Source organism: Corythoichthys intestinalis, chromosome 6 (genome assembly GCF_030265065.1).
Source record: "Corythoichthys intestinalis isolate RoL2023-P3 chromosome 6, ASM3026506v1, whole genome shotgun sequence".
In the NCBI taxonomy this organism is placed as follows: Eukaryota; Metazoa; Chordata; class Actinopteri; order Syngnathiformes; family Syngnathidae; genus Corythoichthys; species Corythoichthys intestinalis.
The window spans coordinates 22286529-22305906 of record NC_080400.1 but is presented as its reverse complement, the minus strand read 5'-3'; the positions used below and the strand labels follow the sequence as shown (position 1 = coordinate 22305906).

The window sequence follows — 19378 nt, the reverse complement described above, 5'->3', positions numbered from 1 at the left end:
CTCAGTCTTATATTTATTTCATCAAACTTCTTTTTTGAGACCCTTCTTTTTAATACTCCCTTACTTGCACCCTATTAACCTTTCAACATCTCTGCTCAGCCTCCCATGGTTTTGTCCTCTCCCACTTTGCAGGCGTAAGGCAGCTAGAGGTTGCAGTTGATGAAATACATCTGTGAGGAGGGTACATATGCAGCACTACACTAGCCAGCTTGCAGCTCAGGGATTCCCCACAGAGTGACTGGGAACAAGGGGAGCATTTGAATGTTGAAGAATACATCAACACTAAGAACTCAGATAGACAGCCAAGAATGGAAACATTGGACAAAAACCAAATGGATTTTCCTGGTGGCCTGCATTGACCGTTTTGAGGAAGGAGGTGTTAGCAGATGTGTCTCAAGGAGATGAATTTAGGTACACAAGATGGATAGCAAGAGTGGGGAGGAAGTTAAGAGACAAGAGCCATCTGCTTTATATCATAAGAACAAAGCTTTATGAAAACATGATGAGACAGCCCCAAACTTTTTCAACTTGAGTGTTTCCTTCAGTTCCGCAACATGAAACGTGTGTCCATCCATTTTCTATACCGCCTATCCAGTTGAAGATTGAAGAAAACTAGAACCAAATTAAAGGAACAATGCAATCTTAACTGGTCAACAATCAATCAAAGGCAGAACCATCTATGGAGGTGTTGGATGTAAATTAAGCTAATATGATTCTTTGGACTTGAGAGTGTTATAGCATTTTTTAAATTGCACTTTTAGTGCAAGGTGTGAGACCGGTAAGGTGATATAACTGGTTCATTTTATAGACGGCACAGCTGTGCTCAATCCTAAAAAGAAGCACATCTTGATTTCCATAAAAGCGCTAGCCTCACTGCACTTACGAATGAGGTTAGATCGATTTGGGCGTTCTGGTGTAGCAAGTGTACGTCTCTTGAGCTACGCCCACAATTTGCTGGCAAAAAGTGAATCTCAGAAAGCAAATGGGGTGGTCTAAGATTATATTTGTGTATTTAATTGGGACACTGACAGACACATTGTGATCTCCGTGAGCATGTGCATGCATGTCAGATGCATCTATATCTTCTATACTTACACAATGAGGAGCAGACATATTTTCACCCCTTGTGATTTTGCAAGTTCACCCACTAAGAAAATGGGTAGAGGTATGGTATTTCAATCATACATGCATTTCCACTTACAGAGAAATCGTCTAAAAAAATCCTGAACTCACATGGATGTTTTTTTTTTAAATATTTGTAATTTACTGAGGTTCATAAGTATTTGTACCCCTGAGAATCAGCAATAATGATCACACTCAAAGAGTCAGTCTACCTTAAAAAAATTCCACTTTTGACCCATGAGAAACCAACCACCACCCGTTCGAGCTCATAATTGTCACCTGTACACCCCACGGTCAGTTATAATCCAACTGCTACCATGGGCAACTCCAGAGAGCTTTTTTTAAAAAGACACCAGACAAAAATGTTGAGCTCCACAAAGCTTGAAAAGGCTATGGGACAATTGTAAAGCAGCTTGGTGAGAATAAATCAAAAGCTGCAGAAATTGTTAGAAAATGGAAAAGACTAAACATGACTGATAATCTACCTCGGACTGGGGCTCCATGTAAAATTTCTTCTTGTGGGGCATCACTCATGATGTGAAAAGTGAGGGCTTAGCCTAGAACCACACGGCAGGAGCTGGTCAATGACCTGAAGGGAGCTGGATGCACAGTTTCGAAGGCTACTGTTAGTTGAACACTATCGTGCAATGGTTTAAAATCATACATTGCTCAGAAGGTCACATGTGAGGGCCTGTCTGAAGTTTGCCAGGGACCATTTGAATGATGCAGAGAGGTCATGGAAGAAAGTCATGTGGTCAGATGAGACCAAAGTAGAACATTTTGGTGCAAAAGTACTCGTCGTGTGTCGAGGATAGGAGTGAGAACCTCTTGGTACCACAAGACACGATACGATTTGCGATACAAAGCTCACGATAACGATGATCTGACGATATGGCGATACAACAATTATCGATACATTGCTCAGGAAATCATTCTAGGATATCAAGCTTCTACTGTGAATTGGAATGAGTTTATCACTAGTAGACGTCCAACCCATTTGAACTAGGTGGGTGGCAGCGAATTAAGATTCGTTCATTTCCTCCCATCCCTCCATTTCAAACGGATTGAACGTCTATGGCCGTCAGTGGCAGCCAGCGCCAGGCAATGAGGTCATTTTTGGCCATTTAAGGTCATTTACCTGTTGATTTTCAAATACTTCCTGTTGATTTTGGCTTGTTGGAATAGGCAGTGACTCAAACTCAACAGGAAATGACCCGTAAATCCCCTAAAATGAACAGCAATGGACCAGTAAATGCCCTGAAAATCGGACAGAATGACTGTAAATGCTCTGGTTTCGAATGAACGTTCCCAGTCTAAATGGAATGGGGTGTCGAGCACCGTCAATGCAGCCTTAGAATTAACTCAGACACTATTATGATGGAAGATTTTGGTAGCAAATTGTTGGTTACTTTTCATTTATTTTTAGACATTGTCACCATTTTAAAACGATATCTCAATTCTTGGCAGGAGCATATCGATAACCTTTTCAGAAACAAAGTATCACGATATATCACCATTTTGATATTTTGTCACACCCCAAGTGGAGGAAAAAGAAGGATGAGCAGAATCCAAAAAAACCCATCCCCACTGGGAAGTATGGGGTGGAAACCTCATGCTTTGTGGCTGCTTTTCGGAAAGGGGACAGGACGACTGTACTGTATAAAGCAGAGGATAAATGGTGAAATCTATCGTCAGATTCTGAGCCACAACTTCCTTCCTTCAGTCAGAGACTTGAAGATAGGTCGTGGCTGGCTCGTTCAACATGACAATGATATGAAGCACACAGCCAAGCTGACCAAGGAGTGGCTGCGTGCAAAGCATATCAAGGTTCTGGAGAGGCCTAGCCAGTATCCAGACCTCAATCCAATCAAAAAATCTTTGAATTGAGGTGAAAATTCGTGTTTCTCAATGGCAGCCCCAAACGTGACAGATCTAGAGAAGATTTGTGTGGAGGAATGGGCCAAAATACAAGTTTCCACATTGGAAATCCAGTGAAGAACTACAGAAAGCGTCTGACCTTTGTAATTGCAGAAAAAGGCTTCTGCATTTAATACTAGCACTGATTTTCTCAGGGGTATAAATACTTATGAACCCCAGTATATTACACATAAATTATTGAAAATTCATACAATGTGAGTTTCGGAATTTTTTTTTTACATTACAGTTTCTTTATGGGAGCGCCCCTCCAACCCCCTCTATGGCGTTATATGCAAGCAATAATAGCTTTTGAGCACACCTGCAGCTCTTCCTCAATTTCTCGACTTCTGTGCTCGTCGGATTTTTTTCTCTGCTCGCTAAATCCAGCCCACACTACTAACGTGTCACAAAGCCAACCAATCAGAGGGCTAGCGGAAGTACACTCTTTTACGAATCTGCACTTTTTGGTAGTCGCGGTGCTTTCAACTCCACACCGTAGTGTGGAGTGGATCGGCGATTCACCTAGCTCGTTGTCGTCGATTCGTCCGGTGCTTACTTCGGAGGTGGCGATGTGTATAAAAATACAGTGACGCGGTGGATGGCATTTTGCTGGAGACTTTTTTTAACAAAACAAAAACCAGCATGGGACACAGCTACTTTTCACGATGCTCTCTGCGCAACTCTCTCTCAACGCCTTGTTTCGCTGCCTCTCTTTTTCTCGCTCAGACGCCCACTTCTTCTATGTTTCACTAGTAAGCCGGTCATATTGTAGGGGACAGCGGCCCCTTGGGGATGCTGATAACAACTAGTTGGCTGGTTATTTCCGCTACCTCTGTTTGTGCATTATGCCTCGAGAGCGTTGTATGTCGCACAAGAATTGTCAAACGCCACTACGAGACACAAAATGAAAAATCATGGAAACAGGGCCAGGGATCACATTAAGGTAGGCATCTTTTATATTTGTAATATAAAATCTAAAATTGTGCATAGATTCACTGTTTAAGTTGCAAGTGAACAAGACAAAATGTGAGACTCGCCTGTTCTGACTTTAAAGGATAAAACAGCCCGCTCTGTACTGTGAGAGACCTGCGCTGAGAATTACACGTGTTCCCCTTTTCTTGCTGGGGTGTGTGTGTGCATTTATTTTTTAGTTATTTGATAAAGAAGAATAGTAGTTATAAGATTTCAATGTATGTCCATGTTGTTTTCTTTGGACTTAAATTACAGCTCTGTTGGATATAAAAATTCGGATGTGCGTCATTAATCTTGATGTGGCACACGGATTGACAAGAAAATTTGAAAGGAGCACTCCACACCAAAAAGGTTGCTAAACCCTGGTATAGATGAACACCAACAAAATGTTTTGTTGGAAGCTACAGACAGTCCGTTGCATATTTCCGGTGTTATTAATTATTATTATTATTATACATATTTACCCTGCAGTGCTGAATTGATTAAAAAGGCAAACTTTTGTGTTTCGCTGTTTTAGATTAGCCATTTATTTTGAGGGGTAATGTAAAATGTATCAAAGCAAAGCTTTTCACGTAAGTTCCAGGTTTACTTTATTGTTATGAAACCAATTAATTCTGGGAAGTTCTGTGAAAAGCTGAATCAGTGGGTTAATTTGTAGTCCAGCCTAGTCATGAAAGGCTCAGCCATACTAGAATATTGAAAGATAAAATTTTCAAGTGAAACTGTCTACAATGAACTCCTGTTTACCATAGAGACCAGACAGGAGACAAAACAGACGAAAGGTTTATGGTGGGAAAGCAAGAAACAAGGGAGTCTGTAAAATCCACACTGTGCCAAAACTCAAACATTTTTTTGCTGGACTTGCAGAAACCTGGGTCTTGCTTGGGGTGAAAAGAAAATCAGGCCAATACTGGTGGCTCCAGACAGATACCTCACAGATGGCTGACATACAGCATTGTACTGGAAAGTTGTTTAGGAACATTCAACTTTATGTAATCCAAGCACTGATTACTAGACCCACTGACTCAAGGCTGTACACATTTATTTAATCATTCAGGCAGTTAAATCATTTTCTCTCCATATGTTGGGAAAGCTAGAGCTTTCCCACAGAACCTAAATTCCTAATGTATGACCGGATTCTCCACCTCTATTCTCCACCCCCCTCATTTCCTCCCCATTATACCTCTCAGCTGTGATGGGTCACAACCAAAATGGGAGATGTACAGTGAAAAAAATATATTAGGAGCAAACTTTAAGATATAGTAGTCCCTCATTTAAAGTGTGGTTTGCAGATACTCCAGCAATTGTAACACTCTGGGGTTATCTAATACTTATAGAATCCCTAATTCCAGCAATCATCTCATTGAGTATTGGGTTATTGCATAAACACTGATTCTCTAAAATACCAATGCAAATTTGCATGAGAAGTATTATTTTGGTCTACTTGGAGTCACCAACCTCACATTCCTCTCAGTAGTATCTTGAATAGACTTCATTTGACTGTCTAGGCCTGTCACAATAACACTTCTTCAAGGACAATAAGTTTTCCTTGAGACTTATTGCACTCAACAAGAGTATAATAGATTTCTTCCATGGTAGTATAATATTAGAACATATAAATTAATCATAAAAAAAAATTGAAGGTAATAAAAAGGAGATTTAATAATTCGATGAGCCATCTACCCTTATTATTAAATAGCATCCGTACCGTATTTGTATCGGCAATACTTGCCCTGTAGTTCCTATGACCAGATAGATGCCAAAACATGCAATACCGTCCACCTTTATTATCCCCACACATTTGTGTATATGTGCTTATGTCCCTCCTCCAGCAGAGTTTACAAAGGAAACGAGAGAAGAAGGCAGCGCTAATGAATAATTGTATTAACCTCATTTTTGTCAACACATATAGATTATTTAAATTGAACCGACAAACGTTTTAGGTTGTTTGATTTATCTGACATCAGCTGGTAAACACACGTCACACCAACACCAGTGACACTCTGATGAAGGTGGAAGTACACGCCAAAACATGTCAGGTAAATAAAAGAACCTAAAACGTTTGTCTGTGATAAAAGAAAATTCAACGAAGCGCTAATGTATGTGGAAAGCAAGTATGGTAATTTTTCGCGCCCTGAAAAACAATGTTGTTGGCTATTTTATATAGCCTATCTACTAGTATATTTATACAGTGGGGCAAATAAGTATTTAGTCAACCACTAATTGTGCAAGTTCTCCCACTTGAAAATATTAGAGAGGCCTGTAATTGTCAACATGGGTAAACCTCAACCATGAGAGACAGAATGTGGAAAAAAAAAAAAAACAGAAAAATCACATTTTTGATTTTTAAAGAACTTATTTGCAAATCATGGTAGAAAATAAGTATTTGGTCAATACCAAAAGTTCATCTTAATACTTTGGTATGTACCCTTTGTTGGCAATAACAGAGGCCAAACGTTTTCTGTAACTCTTCACAAGCTTTTCACAAAATGTTGCTGGTATTTTGGCCCCTTCCTCCATGCAGGTCTCCTCTAGAGCAGTGATGTTTTGGGGCTGTCGTTGGGCAACACTGACTTTCAACTCCCTCCACAGATTTTCTACGGGGTTGAGATTTGGAAACTGGCTAGGCCACTCCAGGACCTGGAAATGCTTCTTACGAAGCCACTCCTTTGTTGCCCTGGCTGTGTGTTTGCGATCATTGTCATGCTAAAATACCCAGCCACGTCTCATCTTCAATGCCCTTGCTGATGGAAGGAGATTTTCACTCAAAATCTCTAGATACATGGCCCCATTCATTCTTTCCTTTACACAGATCAGTCGTCCTGGTCCCTTTGCAGAAAAACAGCCCCAAAGCATGATGTTTCCACCCCCATGTTTCACAGTGGGTATGGTGTTCTTCGGATGCAATTGAGTATTCTTTCTCCTCCAAACACGAGAACCTGTGTTTCTACCAAAAAGTTCTATTTTGGTTTCATCTGACGGTAACACATTCTCCCAGTCCTCTTCTTGATCATCCAAATGCTCTCTAGCGAACCGCAGACGGGCCCGGACGTGTACTGGCTTCAGCAGGGGGACACGTCTGGCAGTGCAGGATGTGAGTCCCTGGCGGCGCATTGTGTTACTGATAGTAGCCTTTGTTACTGTGGTCCCAGCTCTCTGTAGGTCATTCACTATGACCCCCCGTGTGGTTCTGGGATTTTTGCTCACCGTTCTTCTTGTCATTTTGACGCCACGGAGTAAGATCTTGCATGGAGCCCCAGATCGAGGGAGATTATCAGTGGTCTTGTATGTCTTCCATTTTCTAATAATTGCTTCCACAGTTGATTTCTTTACACCAAGCGAAGAGTGAAGAGTTACAGAAAACATTTGGCCTCCGTTATTGCCAACGAAGGGTGCATAACAAAATATTGAGATGGACTTTTGTTATTGACCAAATACTTATTTTCCACCGTGATTTGCAAATAAATTCTTTAAAAATCAAACAATGTGATTTTCAGGTTTTTTCCACATTCAGGTTTTTTTTTTCCACATTCTGTCTCTCATGGTTGAGGTTTACCCATGCTGACAAATACAGGCCTCTCTAATCTTTTCAAGTAGGAGAACTTGCACAATTGGTGGTTGCCTAAATAGTTATTTGCCCCACTGTATGTCGATATAGTAAATATTATCGTTGGCCGTTTTATGTATCGATAAGTCGATATTGCGATTATTGTGACAGACTTATCTTTGTCTTTCAATGTGCGTGGCTTAAAAAGGTGGCTTAAGTGATGTTCAGGTTAGCGAATAAGAATATGAATGGACAGTTGTCCTGCTGGTTGTTAGTCAGAAACGCTGGCTCACCCACCAATGTGTATGTTGAGTGCCTGGACATTAGCTGTGGCCTTGTAGTAACTTACGTGTCATGTGTTTGTTTTGTTACCATTTGCCTAAACAAAGCTCTTTAATGTGTACCAGTGGCTGCGTCTATCCTTGACTACCTGTGGGCGTGGTGTATATTCTTGAAGAGTGAAATGATCATAGACTTGGGACAATGTGATTTTTCTACCGGCTTGCACTTATTTCTAAGTTAGTCTGTAGCATGTGGAAAATTAAAACATTAGAAAACTGAAAATCTGCAACATAATGAGACTGAGAAAACTCAATTAGAGGAGCGATGACTGTACACTTGGTAAAAATTGATTCCGACAATGAAGACACGGAAACAAAAAAAAAAATGCCACTACTACTGTCCACCCACACATGCGTTAGGCAGAGGAGTATCAGAGCTGGTTACCATGACAATGATGGTCAGAGGTGAGCTGACAGTTGTGTAGCCTTCCAGGGTGGGTGTTGCAGCATCCATTGACGCTTGGTCCTGCCGTGAACACATGTGGCCGCAGTCTGCCCCACCCACTGAGCGTAGAAGTAAGACGACACTGGCAGAACAGCCCATAATAATCCCTTGTCAATGACACGAAGTGGTGAGCAAGTGTCACCGAACCACTTGTCAACAGGGACGCTAACTGAGTCCAATTGCAGCCACTGGTTCAACCAGTGGAGCTGAGACCTATTCAAGCTTTGTCAAGTACTGGAGGCTCCATCCCGACAAAGCTGCCAGCAACCCTTCCCTTTTCAAGCTCCCACCATTGCCTTGCTCCTGATTCTTGTTCTTCCTGTGGATATGACTGAGAAGCCACACGACCAGCCTTAGAGCGGTCTCCCCCTATCATTCCTCTCTCTCTTTCTCTCACACATACACTGAATGCATCTGCGTGCAGCGCAGACCAGACCAGCCCAGCCCAGCTCGCCCAGACAAATGGCAGAATGTAATAAGCATCAGATGACCAGAAGCAGCTGCTTCAGTACAGACAAAAATTACGTCAGTTTTGATCATTCTGCTGCACTTTCACTTTCTTTGATTAATCCTCCTCCCAATAACTGCACTCCTTCCTCTTTCCCTGACTGCTGGGCTTTTACAAAAACCACTGGAGGTGCCGCAGTGATGTCAACACGCCCTTTTACTGCAGACTGAGCTTTTCTTTTTTTTTCTTAAAATGTGCATATATTAAACTTATTCGTGCGTTTCTTCCTGTGTCACATAAAGCGTGCCCACTGTGCTCCAAACTAAAGGATGGCAACATGAGCAGTGTGTGAGGCTCTGGGGAGCTTGTTGCAAAGTAGTTGTGAGCGATAGAGCAGAAAGAGGAGGGAAAATAAGGAGTGGGCGACTTTACAACTGAGCCGTGTAGCATGTGGACGACAGTGAGCATAGAACAGTCCTGCTGTCTAATACTGCAATATACACTGCATAAATTTAATTCTGTAAAAATGTCAGTCAGAAAATGTTAAGCATTAAGTTCCCTTAACTTTAGCTGAATCGAAATAGTGGATCATTTATGACCAGCTTTTATATGAAATGTACAATTTGGATGTACATATGCACATTTTTGTGCAGGCCTGTTATTAAGTGACACATGGCATACAGAGCCACACATTCTCATGCTGTTTAGCTCCCTGCTGAGGTATCCATGGTGATCTTCTTGTGCCATAATTAGTCCAGTTGTGACGAGGCAGCCCACCCGCCACCTACATTAAGGTTTTTGTTGTTGTTTTTTTTAATAGTCATTTACAAGTCACTACATACAGTATATACTAGACAGAACAGGTACATGCAACCACATAGAGACCAAAGCAAACAGACTTACAAAAGATCAACACAAAACATTATCGAAGGTGAATAATTGATATATTCCAAAGTGTAATTTTACTGTTTTGCATCTTTTTTAAATATGACTAGGGCTGCAACGATTAATCAATTAACTCGAGTATTCGATTAGAAAAAAAAGATTCGAAATAAATTTTGCTGCTTCGAGTATTCGTTTAATTGAAGTGGCGCTGCAATGGTTTATTTTGAAAGTGTTTGCATTTAGTTGTATTGATCTGGGTGGATACACTGCCCTCTAGTCTGCCTCGTTTCATGTGGCTGAATCCATCTGCTCCATGTTAAGACCAACATAAGCCAAGTTTTTGTTTGAGCTAATGTTTTTTCGAATGCATTCGAAATGAAGATTATTGGTATATTCAGCAGTTTTTTTTTTTTTTTTTTTTTTGGGAATATGTGTCTGAACCATTTGTTAAGAGCATTACATAAAAAAAAAAAAAAGTTAGCGTTTTATAGCATTTAAGCTAGCAGACTTTTGCTATATCAGTTAGCAATTGTTCTTTTGTTGTACATAGATCCTTATTTATTTTTTTATACCGTTTAAGGCTCAGCTCAGGTATTTTAATTTTTCATGTTCCTTATCCAGTTACTCATTTATTCGAACTAACTAGTTCATCGATTAATCGACAGCTAAAATAATCCATAGCTGCAGCCCTAGTTTCAACAATTTAAATCGAAAATAAAGACGATTGACTGAAAATGGTTCAATATTAGATGAAATGTCTTGTTTTCTCATGTATATTTATAATTCTCTCTACCTAAAAAAATATGTTTTATCCGATTACTCGATGAATCGATAGAATTTTCAGTCGAATACTCGATTACTAAAATATTCGATAGCTGCAGCCCTAAATATGACCATCTAAAATTAGGGAACGTATATGAAGTGAAGTCAGACCAATGAATATAATTCATTTATGGAGTCTGATTGGAAGCACTCACAGAATGTGTGGTCCTGTCACTACCTGGGCGGAGTTCATTCTCTATTTCCCAGAGAATAATTTGCAATCAGTGTTGTCATAAAAAATAGCAGTAAAGTACAGGGTGACCCAGAAAAACGGGAACTTTTTAACCATCCAATAAAACCTAGAGTGATGGAGTAAAATATTTTATTCATAGCAATTGAAACCTTAAAACATCCCATTTAAGAAACAATTATGGAATTTTTATTTCAAAATGATGTCCATTAAATGGTGTCCTTCTGTATGAGTACATTCTTGCTCTGCTGTTGAAAAAACAATTTTTGCATGTTGGCAGACATGAGCAAGTGGCAGCAGTGCGACACAGTGACCTTGATCAAGTAAACAATGTGCCATTTTACCATTTCACCATGGTGAATTCAGGATGAAATTTACAGTATTCCAGCTCAGATGAGGAATCAATGAGGACTCTCAACAGCAGATTTCAAGTATAAGTTCGCACAGGAGGACGTCGTTTAAAGCAGTGATCACCAACCACCGGGCCGAGGAACAGTACCGGTCCATGGCACATTTTCTACCGAGCCTCAGAAAAATAATAAATAATTTGTAAACGACCGCAACATTTGCAACCGAGCCTCAGAAAAATAATAAATAATTTGTAAACGACCGCAATCTGGCCTGTGCCTCTTGACACTTCATTATGCCTGCCTACTCTATTGACTCATCAGAGTAGAGATTTGTATTCGTCACCCTCTAGTGGTCAGACACCATTACTGAGGTGTTTGAACAGCTATAACAGCCCAGCGTCAATGACTGTAAACAGTAACGTTGGCTGCTGTTGGCTGTGTGCTGTGGGCGGCGACGTCTTTGGACAGCTTTATTACGGGTAAGAGGCCACCTGCTGAGCAAAGAGAAGAGCCTACAACCAAGTCCATTCTGCACAATATGTGGCTAAAAGTTAGCAAATGAGGCGAAACAAAAGCAAATGCAATGAGAGCATCATACCAAGTGGCGAACCGTATTGTTAAAGCAAATAAACCTTTTACGATTGGAGAAGAAATTATAATGCCTGTGACCAAGGATATTTGCCGTCAAGTTTTAGGAGAGGCCACTGCTAAAACAGGTTGAGTCAGTGTATGATGAGTTAAATTTTCCCTGCACTTAATGCTCGTTTTTAGCCTTGTCGTGCTATCTTATACAGTATTTACTAGGGGTGTAACAGTACACAAAAATCTCGGTTCGGTACGTACCTCGGTTTTGAGGTCACGGTTCGGTTCATTTTCGGTACAGTAAGAAAACAAAATGCAAAATATAAATGTGCTAGTTGTTTATTACACACTTTTGTGCTTTCAACAATAGGAACATTAGCCTATACAAAGCTAGAATTCTGCTCAAAAAGTAGCGGGTATTCAAAGATAATAACCCAACAACAATTTGCCTTTCAGACCCCGTGTATTGGTCAGTTTTCTTTCTGAAAGAAAGAAGAAAAAAGAAGTCCTGTGCTAAAGAGAAAAGCAATCCCAATGACAAAGGTTTTAACACGTATATTACAAATACAATGCCTCAATGAATCTTTTTTCTTATGAAAGGTTTTCAAAAGTTTTATTGGTGGATTTTCTCAAGTTAAAGCGCCACACAGAAATTAATAAATGTAATTGTGTAAGCAGGATCTGTGTATTATTCTTATTATTTAACTACAGGTGTTTTAGCTCATCTCAATTCATTTTATTTAAATGGGCTATTATTTATTTTATTATGTGTTTATATTTTACAAATGTGATTTAGTGTACATTTAAATTGTATATTTTATGTTGTATAACTTCAGTTCCTATGTGAATATTAGTTCCTACTTGTTTTGTTGTAGTAGGAGGGTTTTGTATCGAACACCAGGCCGTGTTGGTTATTATTATAGCAGAGAAGACAGCAGTAAATCAACAAAGACAAGTCAACTGTGCCCCGATCTACCACTCAAGAGATCTGATGGACTCAAAAAGTGGGTACGATTGCATATTAGTTTGAAAATCGACCGGATCCGCCGTATTTTTACACGAGTGACTTCTGGTCTGCCCGATCCTAGCTAGTAGTATTGACGCAGGAGGGCCGCGTCTCGCGTCAAATAATAAACTCTGCTGTTCTTTTCGCGTGCGTCGCGTTGAGCCGCTTCCTGGACGCGTCTAACACGCAGCCGCACTGTGACTGGTGTGCATTGGCTGATTGACTTTAATGCCTGCGTTTCACTGCGTTCTCGCGGTGGCCACGTTGTCGCGCCGTTGACGTTTCTGGGTTATACTGTCCTACCGTGTTGGTCCTCATTATACTAGAGAAGACAGACTAAATATAATCTACACAAAGAAACTGTAACCCAATCGACTCACAGCCTCGAAAAGTAAGGGTTACATTACGTCAGAAACTTGTTCGGTACGCCTCCGTTCTGAACCGAGCACCACGTACCAAAACTGTTCAATACAAATACATGTACCGTTACACCCTTAGTATTTACTGTAATTTTTTTGCCCACATCACAACGGTCCGTGGTGCAAAAAAGGTTGGGGACCACTGATTTAAAGAATGACATAAAAAAAAATTCCTTGTTTCTTAAATGGCATGTTTTAAAGTTTCAATTACAATAAATAAAAAAAATTTCTTCCACCACTCTTGGTTTATTGGATTGTTAAAAAGTTCCTGTTTTTATGGGTCACTCTGTATCATTGCTACCGTATTTTTTACACTTTAAAACGATTGAGGATGTTAAAAAAAAACAAGAGGCCTTATATCAGAGTACAAGGTGACACATTTAGCGAGCTTCCCTCGTAACTTCTATGACGGATGAAAAAGCTAAAATGTTACCTTAATCACTGCCTGTACAGAAACTAAAGTTTGACTTTTTTCATTATCACCCATTGGAATACTGTATTCTAAATACAAATAAATCGCAGGTCAGGTTTCTGAATTTTATCCAGCTTCGAAATGAGACGATTCACTGTATTTACATAGCTGACAAAGTTATCATCATCCCGCCTACGACATCCCATGTTGAAAACGCATGCCAGATTATGGTTTACTGTTCCAAACTGTACTGATTTTCAATTAAATGAGCTGTACTCCGTGGTGGGAAATGTGGCTTTATACTTTCCCAAATACTATGGTCTCTCTTAACCATTTCATGGGCATCTTACAATGGTCGGCTATCAAATTCATGAAATTTGTTGTTCATATCCACAATCATTTATATGTAGTATAATTTGTCAGCCCTATGGCTCTTTGAGTTGGGCAAGAAAGGAAATGTGTCAGCCAATAACCATTAGTCTAAAGTGTTACTTAAATAAAAAAAAAAAAAGAAAAGAATGAGGAAATGACTGAGGCTGCAGCTAGCAATTGAGCTGACAGTTAAAAAGTAAAATGAAAACAGCTGTTATTTACAGCTTTATCTAGGTATTAACACACATTCATGTGTGTTTCAATGTACACAACAGTCTTTAAATAGACTCCCTGGTCATGGCAGCATTCTAGATGCACAATACATGTCTATCAAACTGAAAAGATGACATCATGGGGGTGTAGAGGGCAGGGTGCAGCCATTAATTTGTGCAGCTAATGTGTCCCAGCTGTGCGGTCTCAGTGTATTCTCAGTCTGTCCCTTGACCAACTACCGCTTGGGCTAACACGGACTGCTTTTTATGTATGCACGTGAGCATAATCAGGCATGCGGGCAAACTATTTACACAATAGATAAATGCGTGTCGTTTTACGGGCTTCAAAGGAGAGGGACCGACGCAAGCCTAATAAAACTCCTAGGAGCTGCCTCGTAAGCATTTCGCCGGGCTATAGTTGGGTTCCCTGAAGAGCTGGCAGCAGATTAATGTGACGTTTGATGTGGTGCAGAGCCCCTATGAGAGTGGTTTTGAGAACACAGTTTCTGGTTTCCACGGTGACCAGTGTGGTAAGGATGCTGTCATTTTAAGGCACAAGGTCACAGAGAAAGATGGGGTATGGAAGGTAAACTTTCAACTGACTGTCCTCTCTAAATTTGAATGAGCGGCTGCGATTAAAGAGTTGGCTGGCAGTTAACTTGTGATTGAGTGACTTACTTGGTGTAAAATGTCATTAGCAACATGTGTATGAATGAATGAATGAAATGTTTATTGTCATCATCATCGGTATCATTGACATTTGCAAAATGTGATATGATTAGCCCGAAGAAAGAAAGAACTGAAGAAAGACAAAGGCAGACGGGAGAAGCATATGCTTATCAAGACCCGTCCCCCCGCAGCCAAGGACGCACAATCAAACATGGTAGAGTTGCATACATCACATTACATGAGTTTTTCTTTCTTTCTTTTTTTTCCACATGAATTTTCTTCCCAAAAGTTATTGATTGCCATAGCACTTAAGGAATGTTGTCGATTAGTGTGAGTTCATTGATTAGGGTGATTGTCAGATTTGTGTAGGGAGGGATAGCCGAGAGAGTCTTGGAGGCCCACATCCACTGCAATCTGCTCAGGTGGGTTAGTCGTCACCTGCCCTTTCTTGCTCCAAGAAAGGCTCGCTTTGGGAATATGGTCCCTTATTGTTTAGTCAAAACTTTTCTTTTATCCCAGACAATAGTAGGTGATTTAAATACATGAGATTTTTTGGTAATCACTTCGTCAGAGGGTCACTGGTATTGGTGTGACGCGTCTTTATCAGCTGATGGATGAAGGGGTGACTCACCTGTCAGATTGACAGACGAGTCACGCCATCTGCTGACCATTCACTCTTCTAGGATGCTGTTCCAGGTCGTAGAGAGCATGTACGTCCCCTCGTCCCTGTTGATGGTCCTCCGGCCCCGCTTGCGGATCTCAATGGCCTCCCTGATCCAGCGCTGATCTTTGTTTTCTTCGGTGCGAATGACTGGCCTTTTTCCAGTCCACCAGTGACCATCTGACGAAACCGGAAGTGTTCGCCGAAACATGTCAGGTAATTAAATCACCTACAATTGTCTGGGGTAAAGGAAAAATTTTGACTAATCTATAAGTGTAGGCAAAATGAACTCAATAGAATTCCTAAGTGTTTATTTCTTCTAATGTGTAATAATACAACTAAAAGTACCTATGCTTAACAAAACAGTATGTGATCATACTACAGATTTGCTGTTATAATAATAATAATAATAATTATAATAATTATGCAATGGACTAGTCAAGACTAGAGGCGTGCGAAATTTCCGATTCTGAGATTATTCGCGATTCGGCCGTGGAAGATTCGAGAACGATTCACAAACATCCAAATTCCGATTATTGAATTATACCAGGTAAAACAGAAGTAAAACACTGTCAGCGTGGTCTTTGGGACGCAATGAGGAACGGACCGAGAGTAAATATCATGTTCAACACATGCCGCTAGATAAAAAAACAATCATACCTGACTGCGGCCGACAACCGCTACAAACAACGCCCAGTTGCTAGTTGCTACAAACATACGGCTACAGTAGATATCATATATATGTAGAACTAGATGCAAAATGACAGACGACGGCGGTGTTAGAACATGCATTATTGAACAGAGATGCGAAATGACAGACTTTCCGGCGTTAGTAAACAGTCGCCACTTAAAGCAGTACTAAAGCAGTGACTTCTCTAAAAGGCTCTGTTGTAGCGAACCTAATTAACTTTTTATCTAAAATACTCCTAAATCGGCAGAATCTTGTCTTGAATCTATCTTTAAATGATGAAATAGTTTTAAACTTTGACAAAAGTAGACAGAAGGGAAATTATGGAATAACGGGAGCAATTTTAACAACTGTAACAGTTGACTCACAACATGAAATTAATTGAATGTAGTTTAAAGCTTCTGATACAGAATGGGGAATGGAGTATTTTAATTACTGTTATTTTTGTATATTTGTTTACTGTTATATGTTAACTTGATACTGAAATAGTAGTTTGGTTTAGCCTGAGAGGATTTTTGAACAATTTTGGTACAAAATTGATACTAGGGTACAAAACATTTAAAAAAATAAAAAAAAAAAAAGGAGGGGGGTGCATCAATAATCGTTTTATAATCGAATCGGAGCCTCTGAATCGTAATTGTAATCGAATCGTTAGGTGCCCAAAGATTCCCAGCTCTAGTCAAGACACTCAAAAACGCTTCGGCTAGCATTATTCTTTCACTCCACATGAGATGGTGGAAAGCTACTTTTGTAGCCACAGCTGCCCTGGGGCAGTCTGACAGGAGCGAGGCAGCCAATTTGGGCCATCGGCCCTTCTGATCACAATCAACCACTTGTCCTCACGCTACTTTCACACAGGCAAGCTGGTTGAAGTATCTTGCCCAAAGATACAACTGAAATGGGCACAAGCAGGAGCTGGATTCCCCCGAGTCCTCAATCAATGAACGACCCGCTCAACGGCCCATGGTACCGTCATCATAGCGAAAATGAAAACTAATCAATTTTAAACATTATTTGTCTTTTGTGAACTCTTTCCTCCTGGATTGCCACATTGGGACCAAATTATTGCATTGACCCTCCGTGTAAAAACATGCAGAGGCTGAGTTTTTGCTTCAGTTGTTTTTGTAATCTGAGTACCAGTATTATTCAATTCATGTTATAGCCCCAACTCCCAAAAAAATCAACATTGTATCTGACATCAAGTCAGCTGGGAGCATACCTAGCAAGATCTTCAGTCTACTGTCCAGGAAGCTCAGCAGTTTGATTCTGTACCAGATTAATTTAATTTCTAGAAAATTACTTCCAGTTCCCAAAAATATACAGAGCTCTGTATTTTTGTAGTATTCATTGATATGAACAGTTCTCAGTAAAACCTCCGTGTGCACCAAAGCAAACCACTCATGCACAAACAGGAAGACAGTAAAAAGATGAGTTACTCGTTACCTCTCGACCTGAGCTACTTTCAAAACTATCGTTTACAACATCTAAACACTGAAAAGAAATACCACAATATTTTACCAATTAGAAATTGTTGTTTTTTGTCCACTTGGTACATTCAGGGTATTTTACATTAGTTTGCTCAAGCAGGTGTAAATGTCAAAAATGATTCACTTACTAAAATTCCACTTTCAAATGTAGGAAAGGTCATGACATGTCAGCAAACACAACCTACCACACTACCAATTTCAGTGCTAGATTACATATCAGTCTGTGGAGAGCATTATATATAACGTCTCCGACTCTCCAGGCCTTGTCAAATCATTGGCAAATGGAGTGTTCCTTACAATTTGGAGCAGATCCAAAGAAAACACCATATTTTTTTATACATCCCTCTCAGTGTAGATATGCACTCTACCAGAGGGCCTACTACTTTTTTCTCACACCTCACTGTCAGTCATAACTTAAAAAGGCTTATGCTTCTACTATTTTTGTGGTAATTTGCGGCTTCCCTGTTACTGACTGTATTCTGAAATTGAGGAGGCAACTGGAATACTGTACATACACTATCAATGCCATCTAGTGCTGGGAGCGAAACACAGCAAGCAAGAGCAGAGCATGTGTTCACTTACTGTTACTTTAACACACAATCTGCAGGAGGCGCTGAGAGCCAGAGATACTATCGGCTCAGCTGGCAGGCGGTTTATTTAGAAAAGGAAGCTATTAAAATGTCTTTAACCAAGAACTTAAGTCCTGAGGCGATGTTGGAGAAGGAGGGAACCAGAGTAGGAGATGGGGTGGAGACTTGTGAGTAGCAACTGCTGGGAAAGGGTGTGTGAGGAAGGGTTGGGGAGTATATTGGTAACCCCCCCGCCAAGTGTAACCTCCTTCGACAAATTATCCTAAAATGGACAACAGCAGGTAGTGTTTTTCATAATTTGAGGGTATTGAAAATATATGACAAAAGTTGTAAATGCCTACAAGGGGAATTGGAATTGACATTTAAGGGTGACAGTAACTACTTCTGTATTGCAACTTGATAGGGTATCGAAAAAGGCAAATGATAATGTTTGTGTCTCTAGGCTTCTCCGTACAATATGTAAAAAAATATATTTATATTAAGGGCTGTCAAAATTATCGCGTTAACGCGCGGTAATTAATTTTTTAAATTAATCACGTTACAACATTTGACGCAATTAACGCACATGTCCCGCTCAGACAGTATTCTGCCTTTTGGTATGTTTTACAGCAAGGTTTTTTGTGCTGTCTAACAGCGAACTCTTGTGGTCGCTTTGTGACGTGGTTTATTGCTTTCTTGCCAGTTCAATATGGCTGCACAACGTCTCGGGCTGACGCCTACGTTGTAATGTTGTGCTTATATGATCCTTGGACAAGATTTGTCCGTAAGTATGGTTGTTGTAAAGAATGTACATATTATGTTAGTAAGCGAAATGTTATATTTTTTGTATGAGACGCTTTTTGTTTATGTTTAGTGAACCTGTATAGCGTGCTAAGCTAACGTTGTTGCTAATGCAATGCTTGTGTGGTCTAAAGAGGACAATGTTTTGAGGCCATTTTAATAATAATAATAATAATAATAATAATACATTTTATTTCTAGAGCGCTTTTCAGATACACAAAGACGCTTATTAATAAATCAGATGAAAAAGGAAGAAGTCTGATTATTAAGGCGTCGTTCACTAGCTGACTAGCTTTGGAAGAAGTAGACGCTTCGGAGTGAGGACAGCATAGACAGATTTAAATGACAGTAGAGTGAAATGCCCACTACCCCTTATGTACCGTATGTTGAATGTATATATCCATCTTGTATCTTATCTTTCCATTCCAACAATTTATTTTACAGAATATATATATACTTTA

General features: G+C 40.0%; 1 protein-coding gene across 3 annotated transcripts in view; it reads right to left on the bottom strand.

Moving 5' to 3' along the window:
* dock10 (dedicator of cytokinesis 10) overlaps positions 1–19378 on the bottom strand; it is a 142601-nt gene that overhangs the window by 87260 nt on the left and 35963 nt on the right. Inside the window, exon 1 of one of the 3 annotated variants that reach the window (XM_057840003.1) lies at positions 8285–8660. The exons of 1 other annotated variant lie outside the window; for it this stretch is intronic. In XM_057840003.1, the coding sequence (XP_057695986.1) occupies positions 8285–8443 (159 nt within the window). In that variant the 5' untranslated portion in view covers positions 8444–8660. Of the gene's footprint in view, positions 1–8284; positions 8661–19378 lie in introns of those variants that run through there. One more of the 3 variants, XM_057840004.1, reaches the window with a different exon arrangement.